Source organism: Barbatula barbatula, assembly GCF_947034865.1.
Source record: "Barbatula barbatula genome assembly, chromosome: 15".
NCBI lineage: Eukaryota > Metazoa > Chordata > Actinopteri > Cypriniformes > Nemacheilidae > Barbatula > Barbatula barbatula.
Window position 1 is genome coordinate 20,571,288 of NC_136778.1, and position 16,521 is coordinate 20,587,808.

At 36.7% G+C, this 16,521-nt stretch overlaps 1 protein-coding gene across 2 annotated transcripts in view; it reads right to left on the reverse strand.

Annotated features, from left to right (window-relative positions):
• Positions 1–2,282: 2,282 nt before the first annotated feature.
• The window catches only part of cep128 (centrosomal protein 128), a 34,933-nt gene continuing 20,694 nt past the window's right edge, over positions 2,283–16,521 (reverse strand). Inside the window, exons 17-23 of one of the 2 annotated variants that reach the window (XM_079474250.1) lie at positions 13,984–14,176; positions 10,454–10,503; positions 10,007–10,030; positions 8,506–8,583; positions 8,313–8,426; positions 3,222–3,330; positions 2,283–3,057 (exon numbers count right to left, since the gene is read on the reverse strand). In XM_079474250.1, the coding sequence (XP_079330376.1) occupies positions 2,957–3,057; positions 3,222–3,330; positions 8,313–8,426; positions 8,506–8,583; positions 10,007–10,030; positions 10,454–10,503; positions 13,984–14,176 (669 nt within the window). In that variant the 3' untranslated portion in view covers positions 2,283–2,956. The remainder of the gene's footprint in view (positions 3,058–3,221; positions 3,331–8,312; positions 8,427–8,505; positions 8,584–10,006; positions 10,031–10,453; positions 10,504–13,983; positions 14,177–16,521) is intronic. The other variant, XM_079474249.1, reaches the window with a different exon arrangement.

Genomic DNA, 16,521 nt, shown 5'->3' on the forward strand with positions numbered 1-16,521 from the left:
AAGCTTATACATGCCTTTATGACATCAAGACTAGATTACTGTAATGCACTATTAGGTGGTTGCCCTGCAGGCCTATTACAAAAACTCCAACTGGTCCAAAATGCGGCAGCTCGAGTTCTTACACGTACAAAAAAGTATGAGCATATTAGCCCGGTTCTGTCAACCTTGCACTGGTTACCTATAAAGCATCGCATAAATTTTAAAATCTTGCTTATTACCTATAAAGCCTTGCATGGTTTAGCTCCTCACTACTTGAGAGAACTTCTTACGTATTATAGTCCATCACGCGCACTACGCTCTCAGGCGTCAGGTCAGTTGGTAATACCTAGAATTTCAAAATCAAGTGCTGGCGGCAGATCCTTTTCTTATCTAGCGCCTAAACTTTGGAACAGTCTTCCCTGCAATGTCCGGGAGGCGGACACACTCTGTCAGTTTAAATCTAGACTAAAGACGCATCTTTTTAATCTTGCATACACTAGATTATCATAATACATGTATTTCAAAGATCTAGGCTGCACTAGTTAGATCAACCGGAACCAGGGACACTTCCAATAACAACTGATGCATTTGTTGCATCAAAGAGTGCAGAACAGTACTCTACTCTCAGCCAGTCTTGTCTCATTGTTCCAAGGTTCCAAGAGCGGAGCGGGCAGGGCGCAATCCATTCCTAGACCTGACAAATGCTGGACGAAGGAAGTGACGTCCCTACAAAACTTCAGCCACTATTAGATTATTAATGATAATTTTAAATCTAATTTTTTTTTATTTTCGCCTTGTTGTGCAAGCACTGTTGAGCTTGTGCAGAGGCTGCAGTTTTTGCCAGAGGGGAACTGGAATCCCCTGGTTAGGCCTGTTTTCCCTCCGAGGTTTTTTTTCTCCTCCAATGGAGTTTTGGGTTCCTCGCCACCGTTTGCATACTGTTTTGCACTGTTTTGCCTGGCCGGGGGGGCTGCTAGAATTTGGTTGTCTTATTTAATTAACACTGCATATAGGAATTTATTGTGTGTCTGATATTTTACCTGTGTTTTAATTCCATAACCTTTTATGTTTTACTTATAGTCATTTTTTTCTTGTACAGCTGCTTTGTAACAATGAAAATTGTAAAAAGCGCTATATAAATAAAGCTGACTTGACTTGACTAGCACCCAACATGATTCCTGGATTATTATTTCCATTTCCATTGTGAAAACCAGTGGTGAAATTGTGCAACCTGCCATTATGCCAACCTCCAGCTGTTGCCACGAGGTGGTACTGTCCTGTGTGGTGATACCAAAATGAAAATATGCCTTAATCAGCTTTGTTATATGCCCTGGAACGTGGAAGAAGTCAAAGGCTGTCCACAGCAGTTTATGTGGCACTGATTCAAAAGCATTGGCAAGAAACCACATGCAGGACTTTCTTCTTCCTTTTTGACATTTGCAACTGCTGCCAGATGATCTAAGCATGTTCCAAACATCCAGAGAAAGCCCCTATGCCTGCCTTCTGCACTGACGTGTCGATGTAGTTTTTACTCTTCAGAAATTCTGAGTCTATTAGCCACAAGACTGACGAAAATCTTTTTACCTTTGCTGCCCCCTACCTCATTCACAGCCTGCGCTACACAGCTTTCCTGTAGCTCAGCAGTAAGAGCATGGCGTTACGTCTTCCAAATGCATACATGTAAATGTAAGACAAAAAAACACTAAATGAATGATCTGAAAAAGAAATGACAAGACAGATGAAAGTTTGTGTATAAATGTAAAATTTTCCTTTCTGGAATGTGCACACATGGACATGTAGCTTTTTGTACACAAAAATGCAACCCATGTTCTGAACACCCAATGTTGTTTCTTGAGACAAATCATCCCGGCCAAAATATTCCAGATGTTGCTTTTTATATCTTGGACATTTTGATGGAGTTCACTGTAATTAAGTATCAACTCTGCCTCAGATGTTTATCATTAAATTGCTCGGTCGAAATAAAAAGGAACAAATGAGACTATAATTGTTCAAATCCATGGTAAATCTACATTTGATGAGAAATGTTTGAGTTCATATTGAGATCTTCAATGATATTGATTGTGGATTGCAGACTTGACAAATCTGAGGTCAGACATTGCGAAGGTCTCTTCAAGAGACATTTGTGAGATGTTCGAGTCTTTTCCCATCAGGATTTAGAGAACGCATAGAAGGCTTTGCGTACTACATTTAATCTCATTCATGTCTAAGAGAAATCTGAGGGAATTAAAATGATCTCTGATGATTTTCTTATGGGCTTTTCAGCTGAAATCACAACACAATTAGGTATCAGGGATAATGTTTTTAATTGGTTTAACATTGACATCATACAAGTAAACTGGGTAAACCAGGTAAGAACACCAGTCCCAAATATCAGTGTGTTGTCTGCATCCCTTATTGAAACAAACTAGAATAGTGTGCTTTAGTGATTTTCTTCAACTATAAAAAACATGAATTTTGTTCATTATTATTGTAAATAACAATTATTGTATAAACTAGCATAAATAAAATGTATAAAATACAAATGCACATAAAAAGGCACTGTACTTTAGCAAATTATGATTTACTGTATAAAAACTGAAAACTATTATATAATCAATATTCAATCAAAATAGTTTGTCCGCATTTGTCTAAAACTATTGCTTCATTACGGTACTGGTGACAATACAGTATATCTGGATAAAAATCATAAAATAAATATAAGACGTGCTTTCTCTGAATATTTCAAGTTAATACCACAGTGTAAGAAGCACCGTATTCACCAAGTCAAGCAGTTATTGGCTCAATGAACTGAAAGCAGACTGTGTCCAGACGCTACATGAGAACTGTATAATGACACAGTAGATAATAATAAACTCAAAGCACTACAAACACGTCTTCTCAGTAACAGCGACAGGTCTGAATGTAAGGCGTTTGTGGGCATCAGTGCATTTGAGGTAGTGTTGAGTTTTCACACAGGCTACATGCTTGTGTTTTCAGAGGTCGCTCCGTTGACAGGGGAATAGTGCTGTTGCGTGACACTGGTGTCCAAATCTGCACTGCCAAGATACTTGTGCCGCGCTTAAAGAAGAAAATACACAGATGTATGTGAGGAGGTTGGTAGACATACAGTATCATAGTGAGATGTGATTATTGGCCTGTTCCTTAAAAAGCAGAACAAATATTTATAAAATGATAGTTGCAGCCAAGCAATAAAAGACTCATATTTTTCCTCTTGTACTTACAGGTAGGGTTAAACAGTGTGGTGCTGGTCATGAAATGACTTTGGCTGCGCAGGGATGATGTCAAACCAGTAAGATGAAGACTGTGACACGCAGCATCCAACTTGTCATCCTAAAAACAATAAAACTAGTTCAAATTCCACAGTCTGAGTTCAGATTTGTATTACATTTTAAAGAGCTTTAAAAAGGCATCCTTACAGTAAACATATACAGACACCGAAAAAATTAAGAGACCAATTCAAAACAAGTTTTTGTGTTTGGTATGTGTTCAGGTGCACATTTCAAATAATTAGGTTTTTCAAAAAGAAATATTGTTTCTATTTGCATTTATTTGCAGAACATGGAAACAGGTTAAGATAACAGAAAGGATGCTCTGCAGTTTTACAGACCTTGAATACTGCAAAGAAAACAACTTCATATTCACTCATAAGCAACACGACGGTAACATTTCTACATGTATTTAGGAAAACTTAAAACAAATGTATGTGATAACCTTTTATCACGCAGTTGGTCTTTCACATTGCTGTTGAATGACACCTGAGGTTTGATTTTGTTGAAATTCAACAGACACTGGTCTGGAATGGCCAGAAAATGCTGGAATGGTCTCTTAATTTCCACAGATGTATAATATTAATACAGATAGCAGTGCCAAAAGTACAAAGCATGACATTGTTAAATACATGGATACTGTACATAATGTACAGTTGTATTCAAAAACGAAATAAAAAATGACTAAGTTTGTAATTGATCCAGTCTATTTTTAGTAAACTTAAGAAAGTGTAATGAATTTTCATTAACTGTATATGAATAATACTAACTGGAAAACATAACTGTCTGTAAGACAAGAACCTAAGGATAACCCAAAATATTATATACAGTACATTAAAATGAGCAATAAAATGTAGATAAAATGTGCATTACTTACTGAGAAAAAGATTCTTAAAGATCGTAGTCAGATCACAATAATAAAAGCAATATTACATTATCAGTATACTGTATTTCAGTATTCGGGCTGTTTGATGTTATAAATAAGATTCAGCTTATTATGAAAAGTGACAAACACAGCGTTCAATTTCAATCTACCTGAAACTACTTTTTGTATTTCCATTCTTTTCATTGGTTCAGCATCGTACAAATTGCGAGCAAAGGCGAAGTGGAAGCGTAAAAATAAGTTTATAGGCCTTTCAGTACTGACAACCAGACCTAATGAAGGAATGATATGCTTTTGTACATGTTTTGAGCGCTCGGGCTGGACAAAAAGAAGCGTTTGGAACAATTTAAAAAGTATAATTTGGAAATATTTAGGATTTGTGAGATTGCCTTGTAGATGATGTAACTCCCAATTAGCCTTGCGATGCTAAAAAAACTAGTTAACAAAACATAGACGCATGTGAATTTGAGCTAGACAGCTTTCTTTATTATAAATGGAAGCATCAAACAGTTTTGCACTCACAGAAAGACAGTATCATGACTTATAAATGTTTTTGTATGTGTACATAAAAAAATCTGTTGTCCTACACCAAATTATTTTGAAGCAGGCCTACGAATCTATTCATTGAACTTAACCATGATGACAATATTAAAGGAAGTGTGTCTTTAATATGCAGTGTGGCTTTAAACCTACAAACCCTCATTCTAGACTGCACGTGTATTTATATTTTAGTAATGGTAATGCTTTCAGATACTAATATGATTGTTATGGAGAGGCTCGGAGATGCCTTATATTTGTAGGCTTATCCAGAAGTTCCCTCAACCGAAAGCCTATGCATTTTTCCCAGAGACTTTTGGATGATCGCAAATTAAAGCTCCGTGATAAATGATGTCAAGATAATCTTTACAAATGAACACAACATTTGTTACTTTTTAAGGCGAAATACAATCGGCAGAAGTAAAAGCTAACACGATGCTATAAACAGACTACACTTAAGGTCGCCTCTGACAACTCTTTCAAACTTTATAAAAAATGTGTTCCCTGGAAATTACTCCGTGAATGAATCCACATCTACGTTTTAAGAGATTTGTGCCCATGTTGTATTATTTGTGAGCTTTATACGCACGATGACGTCTTACGTCCCCGCCAATGGAAGTAGTCGCTTTTACCAACTTTTTAGCAACCGCCGTTTTTAAGAAAATAAGGCTTTAAAAATCACAAGCAGGTAAAAATTTGTGTTTTTGATGTCATAGAATAAAACGTGAATATATTTAGAGGTTTTGTTAACCAGAGATCCTAAAATGCTAACTCGCTTCCGGGGTTTGCACACAAAAATACGTCATCTCTGAGCCTCTCTATTCTCAGCTCTGTTTAGCACATTTACATCCACTTTATACAATCCCACCCCTCGATCAGTGCAGAAGATGCATGCAAAGTCTGTGTGGCTAGAGGTGTAATGTAATAGATTCCTGTTAAACACAAAGTCACGTCTCCAACCAGTGGGATAATCTTATTATTTTTTAATTAGTGTTGGAGCTGCAGGGTTATTAGCTGCTAACTGCATTCATGCCTGACAAATGAAGGCTGCTAATGCTAACCATTACCCAACAACAAAGTATACTGGAACAGTGCCAGCAGTTTTCAAACCATAGCTAACTGAAATTTAAAAAAGACTTGTTTAAAATCTCTTGAGTCGGGTCAAAATCCACTCAAGGAAGTCATGCCACACGGCGGCCATGTTTGCAAAGCCTCCGGGCAGCTACACCTTATTCGAGGTTTTTCTTTCAGCTATTGGGCTTACGAGAGACCCACCTCAGAGAATCATCAGTATTTAACGATTGACGATTGGCTTTTTTTACTGGAAGACGGAACTTATTTTGCTAGAGCGGCCATATTGAGTGCCGCGTTGTAGCAATAGCCAGCAAAACATATTATGGATCAGAATTATAGATTTTTCTATTATATAAAAAATCATTAGGTTTATAAGTAAAGATCATGTCCATGAAGATATTTTGTAAATTTCCTCACGTAAATCTATAAAAACTTTATTTTTGCGGATGTGGATGCAGCAAAATTGTGAACAAAAATGGCTGGAAACATGCCTACAAACTCACTCGCTGCTCGCCCTTAGGGAATTACCCACTCAAGTGTGGTATCTATGTAAAGTTTAGAATTTCACCTTTCAGGTTCATCTACTCTCCACAACGTCATTACAGCGGTAAGCCCTAGAGAGCTTTAAAACAAACATGTTTCTTCTTAGCAACGGCCTGCTTCAACACCTCTGATGGACGTCTTTAAAGGCCATTTTCTCAATATTTAGATTGTTTTGCATCCTCAGGTTCCAGATTTTAAATAGTTGTATCTCAATCAAATATTGTCCTATCATAACAAACCACACACCAATGGAAAGCTTATTTATTCAGCTCATGACATATGGTCATATAGACATTTCATTGCTGCAAAAATATTTTACTTTATATATTATTTTAATTTTATTATGCATTATTTACACTGATCAAAATTATAAATGCAACACTTTGTTTTTGCCCCCATGTTTCATGAGCTGAACTCAAAGATCTAAGACTTTTTCCGTGTACACAAAAGGCCTATTTCTCTCAGATATTGTTCACAAATCTGTGTTAGTGAGCACTTCTCCTTTGCCGAGAGAATCCATCCACCTCACAGGTTTGGCATATCAAGATGCTGATTAGACAACATGATTATTGCACAGGTGTGCCTTAGGCTGGCCACAATAAAAGGCCACTCTAAAATGTGCAGTTTCATCACACAGCACAATGCCACAGATGTCGCAAGTATCGAGGGAGCGTGCAATTGGCCTGCTGACTGCAGGAATGTCCACCAGAGCTGTCCACCCGTTCGCCAATGGCGTTTCAGAGAATTTGGCAGTACATCCAACCGGCATCACAACCGCAGACCACGTGTAACCACACCAGCCCAGGACCTCCACATCCAACATTTTTACCTCCAAGATCGTCTGAGACTAGCCACCCGGACAGCTGCTACAACAATCGGTTTGAATAACCAAAAAATTTTTGCACAAACTGTCAGAAACCATCTCAAAGAAGCTCATCTGCATGCTCGTCGTTCTTATCGGTGGCTCGTCCTGACGCAGTTTGTCGTCGCAACCAACTTGAGTGGGCAAATGCTTTGATAGCGTCTGGCACTTTGGAGAGGTGTTCTCTTCACGGATGGATTTTCAAAGTACAGGGCAGATGGAAGACAGCGTGTATGGCGTCGTGTGGGTGAACAGTTTGCTGATGTCAATGTTGTGGATCGAGTGGCCCATGGTAGTGGTGGGGTTATGGTATGGGAAGGCGTATGTTATGGACAACGTTGAACATTATTTGAAAGAAATAGGCCTTTTGTGTACATGGAAATTCTTAGATCTTTGAGTTCAGCTCATGAAAAATGGGAAAAATGAACTTTGTTCAGTGTATGTTAACTTGTAAAATATTCTACTATCTTTATGTGTGAAAAGTTGTGTGCATATAATGCCTTTCTTATGATAACATTGTAGACTGCATTTCCTACATATTTAAGAATTATTGTCTATATTTTCAATACTAAAAATATCTAAACAAAAACCGAGATACATTTACTTGACAAGTGAAAACGCTTGAGAAATGTATTCTTGTTTCATGAAAGAAAATATATAAAAATAAAGTAAGTTTTGGTTTAAAACAAGGTAAGGTGGGTAAGAAAAATAAACTTGAATTCAAGTAGTTCACCTTCGAAATGAAAACGCTGTCCAAATTTACTCACCCTCTTGCCATTTCAAGCCTGTATGACTTTCTTCCGGAGAACACAAAAGAAGATATTGTTTACACTTGCATTGGTTACAATAGAAGTCATGAGGGGGCTGTGTTGTTTTGTTGTACCAACATTTTTCTTAATATCTTCTTTTGTGTTTTGAAGAAGAAAGAATGTCATACAGGGTTGAAAAGACAAGAGGGTGTGTAAATGATGACAGAATTTTCATTTTGAACTATTCGTTTTGACTTTTATCTTTTTCTTAAGTACCTTAAACTTAATTTGTATACTTTCTTTGATAAGACAACACTAAGTATCTTACTTTTGGGTGTAAATATGAGTTGATGTGATCTGTGAGTGTATGTGTGACTTTGCTTGAATGTTTTCTATACCCTGTACTCCTGAATCCTCCTCTTAGATTCCTCAAGCTGATGCTGGAGGTTCCCGACTATTTCTTTATATTTGGCGTAACGTTGCTCCACCATTTCTCTCTGCCTCTGTGATTCCTGAAACCAGATAAACAACTATGACTTTCATTTTAATCCCAATTAGTCATGTTTATCCCAACATCACCTATCATCTAACCTCAAGATCCTTGAAGTTCTCCAGCAGACTGAGTTTCTCAGGAACCGACTCCAGATGATCCAAGGCCAGCCTGGTGCTCTACAAAATAAAGTTTTTAACCACAGAAATATTCTAGCCTATGAGCCGCTTGAATGAGTGCATCTCCTATAAGAGACGGGGGTTCATTCCTGACACCCGAGTGTTGTTGTTGGACCAAACAAAATGATGTAAATAGTCGGAGCTCAGAAGGTTTTCAGGAGCTAATTAAATGTTCGTCAGCCAGCCGTAACACATAATGGTGATTGATGGGCTGGCTGTCAAATAGCTTATTTTTCAACCTGCATAAATACTGCCGGGTCAATACAGGCGTCAATACCTTTAACAAACGGCGGCATACTTCCTAGCCGAATAATGATTAGTAATTCAGACATTTAACAGAAATCGTTACGCTTTGAAGAATAGTGTACTGAGGTGTGGAACATTTCGGCTTTTTAACTTAAGATCGAATATTCTCAACCAAAGCACAAAAAAGGTCTGGGTAAATAAGGTTCATAATGCAAACTAGTTTGCATTATATTGCTTGAAGAGCACAAAGTTTTGGTTACATTTAAGGTTATTTGAGGTTGTGGTTGTGTGTAAATAAAATGGCGATTCAAAGTCGCTTCGCTGTATGTAAGGAAATGTATTAAGTTAACAAGGACAATTATTTTGGATGTAAAAACACTTGTAAAAGGTCAGGCAAAAACTAGTACCCGCAAATCGATTAATCACGATTATTCGATTCCAAAATAACCGTGTTTATACAAAACATGAGCGTGAACCCACACACATACAAGCATATATAATCAGATACAGTATTTACACACCACACACACATACAATGAATGGTATGTGATATGAACATAAACGTTTATTTCGGAATTGATTAATCGAGATTAATCGATTTGACAGCCATAGCAAAAACCATACTGACTGGATCTTCGGTGTATATAATGCTCTCCTCGCCTCTAAAAATGATACAGTGGCTTAATAAATATCACAAAAAAATAAAACAATATAAACGTCATAAATATCTTTTCTAAGTTACTTTTTTTTAAAGTGAGACACATAAAAATGATAAAAAATCCAACAAATCTACATATATTATTTAAGTTTATTTAATGAAAATAAATGTAACCAACAAATTACCCTTAATATTTTGAGCGAATTCCACATTCAAATATTTTAGTCACTCATTTTTAATAATTTAATAAGTTTTTCCTTTCACTCTATTTAAATGAAAACATTATATTGATTTGACAGCTTCAAAATGTACTCAACTTTTTGAGCGTTAATTTAATTTGTTTCTAAAAAAAACCCCGGATTAAATAACTTTTAAGGGTGTAAAAGTTGACAAAAGAATACAATACAACTAAAGAATTTAAATAACATTGGTGTTTCAGGATAAAAATGTTGGAGAATAGTAGGATACAAATTTATCAGAATCTGAAATACATTTACAGTGAAAAGCTAAATATCCTACCGTTTCAAGATCAGCAATTCGATCCTAGAAAAAACCCAACAGAAACAGAGGTGACTGAGTAGACACCGAAAGTGTTGTTCGAGAGAACATATTTTTACACTGTCAGTCAAAAGCAACACCTGGGAGAAATCCAGGGCCAGGTGTAATTACTGAAGCTGCTTCTATTGTCTGGCTGCATGCTGCTGGTTTCTTCTATCGCGGGACAGATTCATAATAAAGGATGGCAGGTGTTCCAGAACATATATGTTTTCAAGCATACAAGACAAGCAGGGTGAGATGGAAACGTAACCCGCCAAAAACATGCTTGGGTACGCGGTAAGGTTATGGAATCGCACCATCGGTATACACTTTGGAGAGCACGTGTAGAATGATTCTTCATTACAGTTTTACGAGAAGGGAATTTTACGTTTATTTCGCTAAATTGACTTTCATCTTCTTTTTACTGACCTGAAGATTTCTCTCTCCCTCTTCTCTCCTGCGGCTTTTCTCAAGAAGATCTAAAAGATAATATTAATGGTTAACCCAGATTTACACATTTATACAAAGGCTGTTAAACTATTTCATTTTTTTATTTGATCATCTACATAATGTGGCAATTAATTATCGCAAATTGCTAAGAAATGACCCCACAAAAATGTAGTATGTAAACCAAAGAGACATAGCTTCCAAAACATTTAGGATTTAACAAAGAATTTATTACACATAAACATGAGACCATCCACTTTTTAAGGTAAGAATACCGTTTACCGTTCCAAGTCTCCACTTATTTCAAGTGAGGGTTCTATTTAAACAGACTTTTATAAACTCAGTGTACACAGTGTACATATTTTAAAAAATTGTAAAAATAAATGTTTCTGTATTGTCCTATGGCATCTGATAGAGACCTGGAAATGCTATATGACCTTCCATATATGACGTCAGGCTTAACAAACGCACTGGACCATTGGGTTGAGTAAATGATGACCGAATTTCTTTTCTACACCTAAGGTTTTTCATTTAGATGGAAATATACAATTATTTTATTGAAATTATATTCTAAATGATACACTAAAATCGCAACTAGGAGGCAGTACATGTTGTAATGATTAAGTATTTGAGTCATTCATTTATTTAATTTGTTCAAACGGCCGATTCATTCAGATTTTAAGTAAATGCTTTGCCAGATTCAGAAAAGCTTTTGCACATGATCTTTAGTATTATGTTTATCAGATTAATGGCCGGCTGACGATAAAGCAGCTTTATGATATGTGCACGTGGCCCGTGTTAAGGTCTTTGCATACAGAATAGTCCGAAATCTTCGTATGCGATTTTCGTATTTGGTGCTTTTGTAGTGTTCGAAATAATTTGTCAAAACGCCTCTCAAAATGCTTGCTAAGGATGCGAAAAACGCAGTAAATCAAACCCATTCCGAGTTTTTTATGACGGACGAAAATATCGGTGTAAATTGACACAAAGTGAGGTCATATATATTTTTTTACGTGCAGATATTTCGGACTCAATGTCCAATAGCCTTAACACTTGCAGTCGGCTTTTAAATACAAAATTATTATATACCACATCTTTAAATAGCACACAATCAACATTATGAAAAGATTTAAAAACCATTCATAACTTGGTTCATTGGTTTACTGTCACAACAACTTAATCAATCAAATTGCTAAATATCCGCCGTCGAGAATTAAAATCAACATCCCTGTGTACATCTACATAAAGTAGTGGACAGAATGCTGCTGTAGTTCATAAATGCTGTCTGTGTTTACACATTCTGCTATAAACGAATGACGTGAAATACTGCGTTTGTTTACATTGAACCGAAAGTTTCTCCATCTTTCGTGTTAAGCGTCACAGGGTGTAAACTTGTGGATATATCATAACATACATTATAAATGTGAGTTCAGATATTTTTGCTCCCATATCTTAATCTTAGTGGACATTCCTACTGAATATATGTTGACATTATCTTTACTTTGGGAAAACTTTATATAAAGAAATAATGTTGACAGATATAACATTTCCGGGGAGAGTCAATCCATTAATAACGTCAGATCAGATTTGAATGATTCAGTCTTTGCTACTACACCAGTCACAAGCTCAAAAGAATATTTAAAGCAGTTTTTTTCTATATTTTCAGACACAAATCAAGTAGAGGAAAAATCCGTCTGAAAAGTGCGGTCAAAGAAAAAATGCACCCCGAGCAGCAGAGTGAAAGTAAATATTAGCATAACATCACTGACGGCAATCTCTTCCGGCCCTGTTTCTATCACGAGTGTAGAGCCTATAAGCAATATCTCTTCAGCTGTGATTGCCTACATCTTTTCTCTTTTCGTCCTGGATTGAACAGACCTAACCGCAGAAGAGCAAAGACACTTGATGTCGCAACTGAAGCAATTCAGAGCTCTCATCAGCTCCGGAGGAAAGGCACCAGATTTAGTGGACGTGAACCGAGAGAGTACATTTGAGGTGAGGGATGTCTGGACATTTGTTATGATGTCTTCAATGTCAGGAGAATAAAAACAATTGACAGAGTTGTTAAGGTCATCATTCAAAAGTGGTTCAGGTCTAACTGTGACTGTTAAGGTTTCAATCTGTTTTTGATTTGATCTTGTATAAGGGTCTTACTGTACGGTTTCTACAGCTATGGCCAAATTTGGCCTGAAGGATGTAAGGAAATGATGAATTTCATGAGACCTACTTGGTCCTTTATTTGGTCTACCTAGATGAAAATGTTGACATTTTAAGAAAACAAATGGGAAAACTGTTAAAATACAATTTCACATTGATATATCGACTTTTGATTAGTCTTAGCAAATCTGAACTGAGCTTAGATCTCTGTAATTGAGACATTTGTGTGATGTCCTGGTCTTTCCAAAGATCTAATGATGTCTGGAACAGTGTGGTTCTCAAACGTTTTTGCTGTTTTGTGTAGGGTGCATCGCTTTGTGGCCCCCCAAATAAAGACTTAAACTGAGGATTTGAATTAAACCAAAAACAATCGGTAACACAATACTGGAACATCAATTATTTTGGTTGGTGATATTTCTTATGTATGATTGCATAAAATACATAACAATTTCAATATTTCCCAAAATGCCACAAAATCTGTGGCCCCGTCATCTTGGGGTCCCCAGTTTGAGAACCACTGGTATGTGATTTATGACACAAATCTCATCATATCGTTTGAAATGTTTGTACTTTCAGTCCTTGTTGGATAGTCTGGTTTTATTAAATCATCGGTAAGCATTTTTTATCACCTTTTTGAAAAAAATGACATGAATTACAGAATTTTGTAGTTTTATTTAATTAACACTGCATATAGGAATTTATACTCTCTCTGATATTTGACCTGTGTTTTGACTTTTGACTAACCTTATATGTTTTGCTTATAGTCAATGTTTTCTTGTACAGCTGCTTTGTAACAATGAAAAGTGTTGAAAAATCTGTCAGGAGCTTGCTCTAGTAGTGACGTGATTATGACATAGCGAGTGGAGGTAGAAATCTGAAACAACAATGAAGGACTGCGCCTCTGAAGGATCTGATGGACCCAGACATGGTCTACGTCTATCTTCAGCCTTCCGTAGCACATAATGCGCAGCTACCTGCTCAACAAAATCCATGTCCGCCATTTCGCAACAAGACTGGAGCCGCCTGCCAGAAGCCCCTCCCATGACGAAAATTTCACTCGCGAATGAAGCGAATCCATGCCCGAATGAAGCGAGTAAACTCAAAATGTTTGAAGCGTCCAACTACACACGAATAGCGCGATTTAGGTGTGAACACTCTATGACATTGTGTCTGCTACGGCAGGTGTCTCTGTGTGCACTGGAACGTTCTGTCAATTACGTCACGTGAGGTATCGGGTACATGAGTACATGAGCTTGGTATCGGGACCGATACCGATACTGGTATCGGTGCATCCCTAGTAAAAAGCGCTATATAAATAAAGCTGACTTGACATGACACAAATCTGCAGTCAGTACCTCTCTTCTCTGATTGGATGTCTTGAAGGAGGCGGTCCTGTTGGGCAATACGGTCCAGGAGGCTCTGCTGTTCGGAGTCTCTGCTTTGTTTCAAAGTTTTAGTTTGCTCCCTCTGCTGCTGTAGCGTCCTCTTTAGCCTACTCCCGCTTGCCTCTCGCTCACGCACCTCCTCACAAAGCCAGTGGAGCTTCGTCTGAAAACACATACAGACACACTGAACTCACGTCTGCATGTGGGACTGTAACAAAGCCGCTGAAAAAATGATGAATATCACCAAATACCAAACAATACCTTTCATTACTTGAATACAAATTCTGAGATCATTTATTCGCCCTTATGTCGTTCAAAACCTGTATGCGATTCTTCTGTGGAATGCGAGAGTAGATATTTTGAGAAACATCTCAGTGGTTTTGTGTCCATACAATGTAATGTGGTTCAATGTTGTGCGGTTATCATTGTCTTCCAAATATCTTTATTTTGGTTGTGGAGAAAAATAATCTTAAGGGTTTTGAATGACATGAGGATGAGTAAAAAATGACAGAATTTATAAATCTATAACTTTAATGGGACAATCGTTTTTTTATTTGCCCGAGATTACACCGAACTACTTGAGTTCAGTGTGCACATGACAGAATCTATTCTGATTCTGAAAGCTGTTGCAAAAAGTTGCAAAATTCTTTAAAGCACTAACTCGATATGCAAATGTTGTCACACCACACCTGCGCTAAAAACAAACACATTTGAGAAGGTGAGAAAGAGCAACATTAGAAAAGAGTCTAACAGACTGCGAAAAAAAGAAACATTATCTATAATATAGCATTCTAGACTTTTTACAAGCCCTCATGAAGTTATAAAATCCCTGATATGAGTAAGCGTTTGTATCAGTAAGAATAATTGGAGGACAAGATGGGGCTCTTCTTAAAAAAAAGAAAGAAAAAGGTTGAGGTGCATTGACAAACACTGCAAGCTTTATACAAGCTAAAGAGAAAAGAATGGTTCTAAGTGGTTGGATCTTTAAGATGTAGTGTCAAATGTGTAACGAATATTTAGTAATTAAAATAAAAACGTCACACTTTTTCTTTTCCACCGGCTACCACCTGTGGAAATCACTCATTCATATGACATGACTTGTAAAGATGTTTCTGGCAACCATACAAAGGACATTATCAGCAGCACCTCACCAAAAGGCACCTTTAACCCAGGATGATGGATGTGATGAAAGTGGGATCACAACTCATGTGATGTCTCTCTGATAATAGCAAGCAAAAGCAAGTATGTATTTCTATAATCATTTATCCCCCGAACACAGAGGATGTCTACCCGACGAACGCAGCGAACCCTCAGACCTCCTTTTCCTGAATTCAAATTCTTGACTGCTCCCTCTGTCATGCATAAGGTGTGGGAAATGTCCTATTGGGCAATTCAACTGTGCTGAATAGTGGGATTACAACACCGAGTCCTATTAAGCGAATCTGTTGTTCTTGCTGAAATGAGCTATTCCTACAATTATTTGGTATTACTAATACGTGTTGAATACGAATGTGTCAAACAATCAATATTTATAATGAATATGTTAAAAGGTGAGGCTATACGTATTTGATAGATATCACAGTACCTCAAGTCTGAATATATCATTTACATTTAGTCATTTAGCAGATGCTTTTATCCAAAGCGACTTACAAAGAATTCAGGGAGCAATAAGCGATATGTCATACAGGAGCAATAATACAATAGGTGCTAATACAAAGTTTTAACAAAAGCTAGACCACTACCTGTTGAGAGAAAGAGAGAGAGTTAGTGTACATCGTTTTTTTCTTTTTTCATTCGTCTGTCAAGTATTCACAGAAGAGATGGGTTTTAAGTCGTTTTTTGAAGTTTGTGAGAGATGTTGTTGACCGGACCGGATATCATACGTGTACATTAATATCAAATATTTGCATGTTTGCTCAGTGACTTTTTAGAAGGTTAAATAATTTTACTTATTTTACACCACGTAGCTTCTTAGGTATAAACTATAAAGTTTTAAAGGTACGATTGGGAATAGCAGAATACATGAACAGTAAAGGCTAACATTAAAAATTATTTAGTTCACTAAAATAATAAGTTTAGCAAATTCCACAAATCAACAGTTTGGTGATTTCTTTATGAGGAGGTTTTCAGATTTTCCACAAAGAAAAAACTAAACACATGCCTTCATTTGTTTAAAATAGGCGGATTCCAATATCTATGACACATATACATTTGTACAAATATTTGTATGATAATATTAATATAAATCAACTTTAGTTTTATATTGTGCCTTTAAAAGGTACATGTCGATGCGCTTTACTAAGAATTTTTTACCAGAATAAACCCAAAGGGACACTTCACCCAAAATAATTTCATGATTTTATTTTCCACATTCCACATATTTTCCACATTCATTATTTCTGTTTGGTAACCAAACAGCCCCGTTCACTACCATTGTATGGACACAACGTCAATGAAACATTTCTCAAAATATCTTCTTTTGTGATCCCAAAAGAAATAAACAGTTTT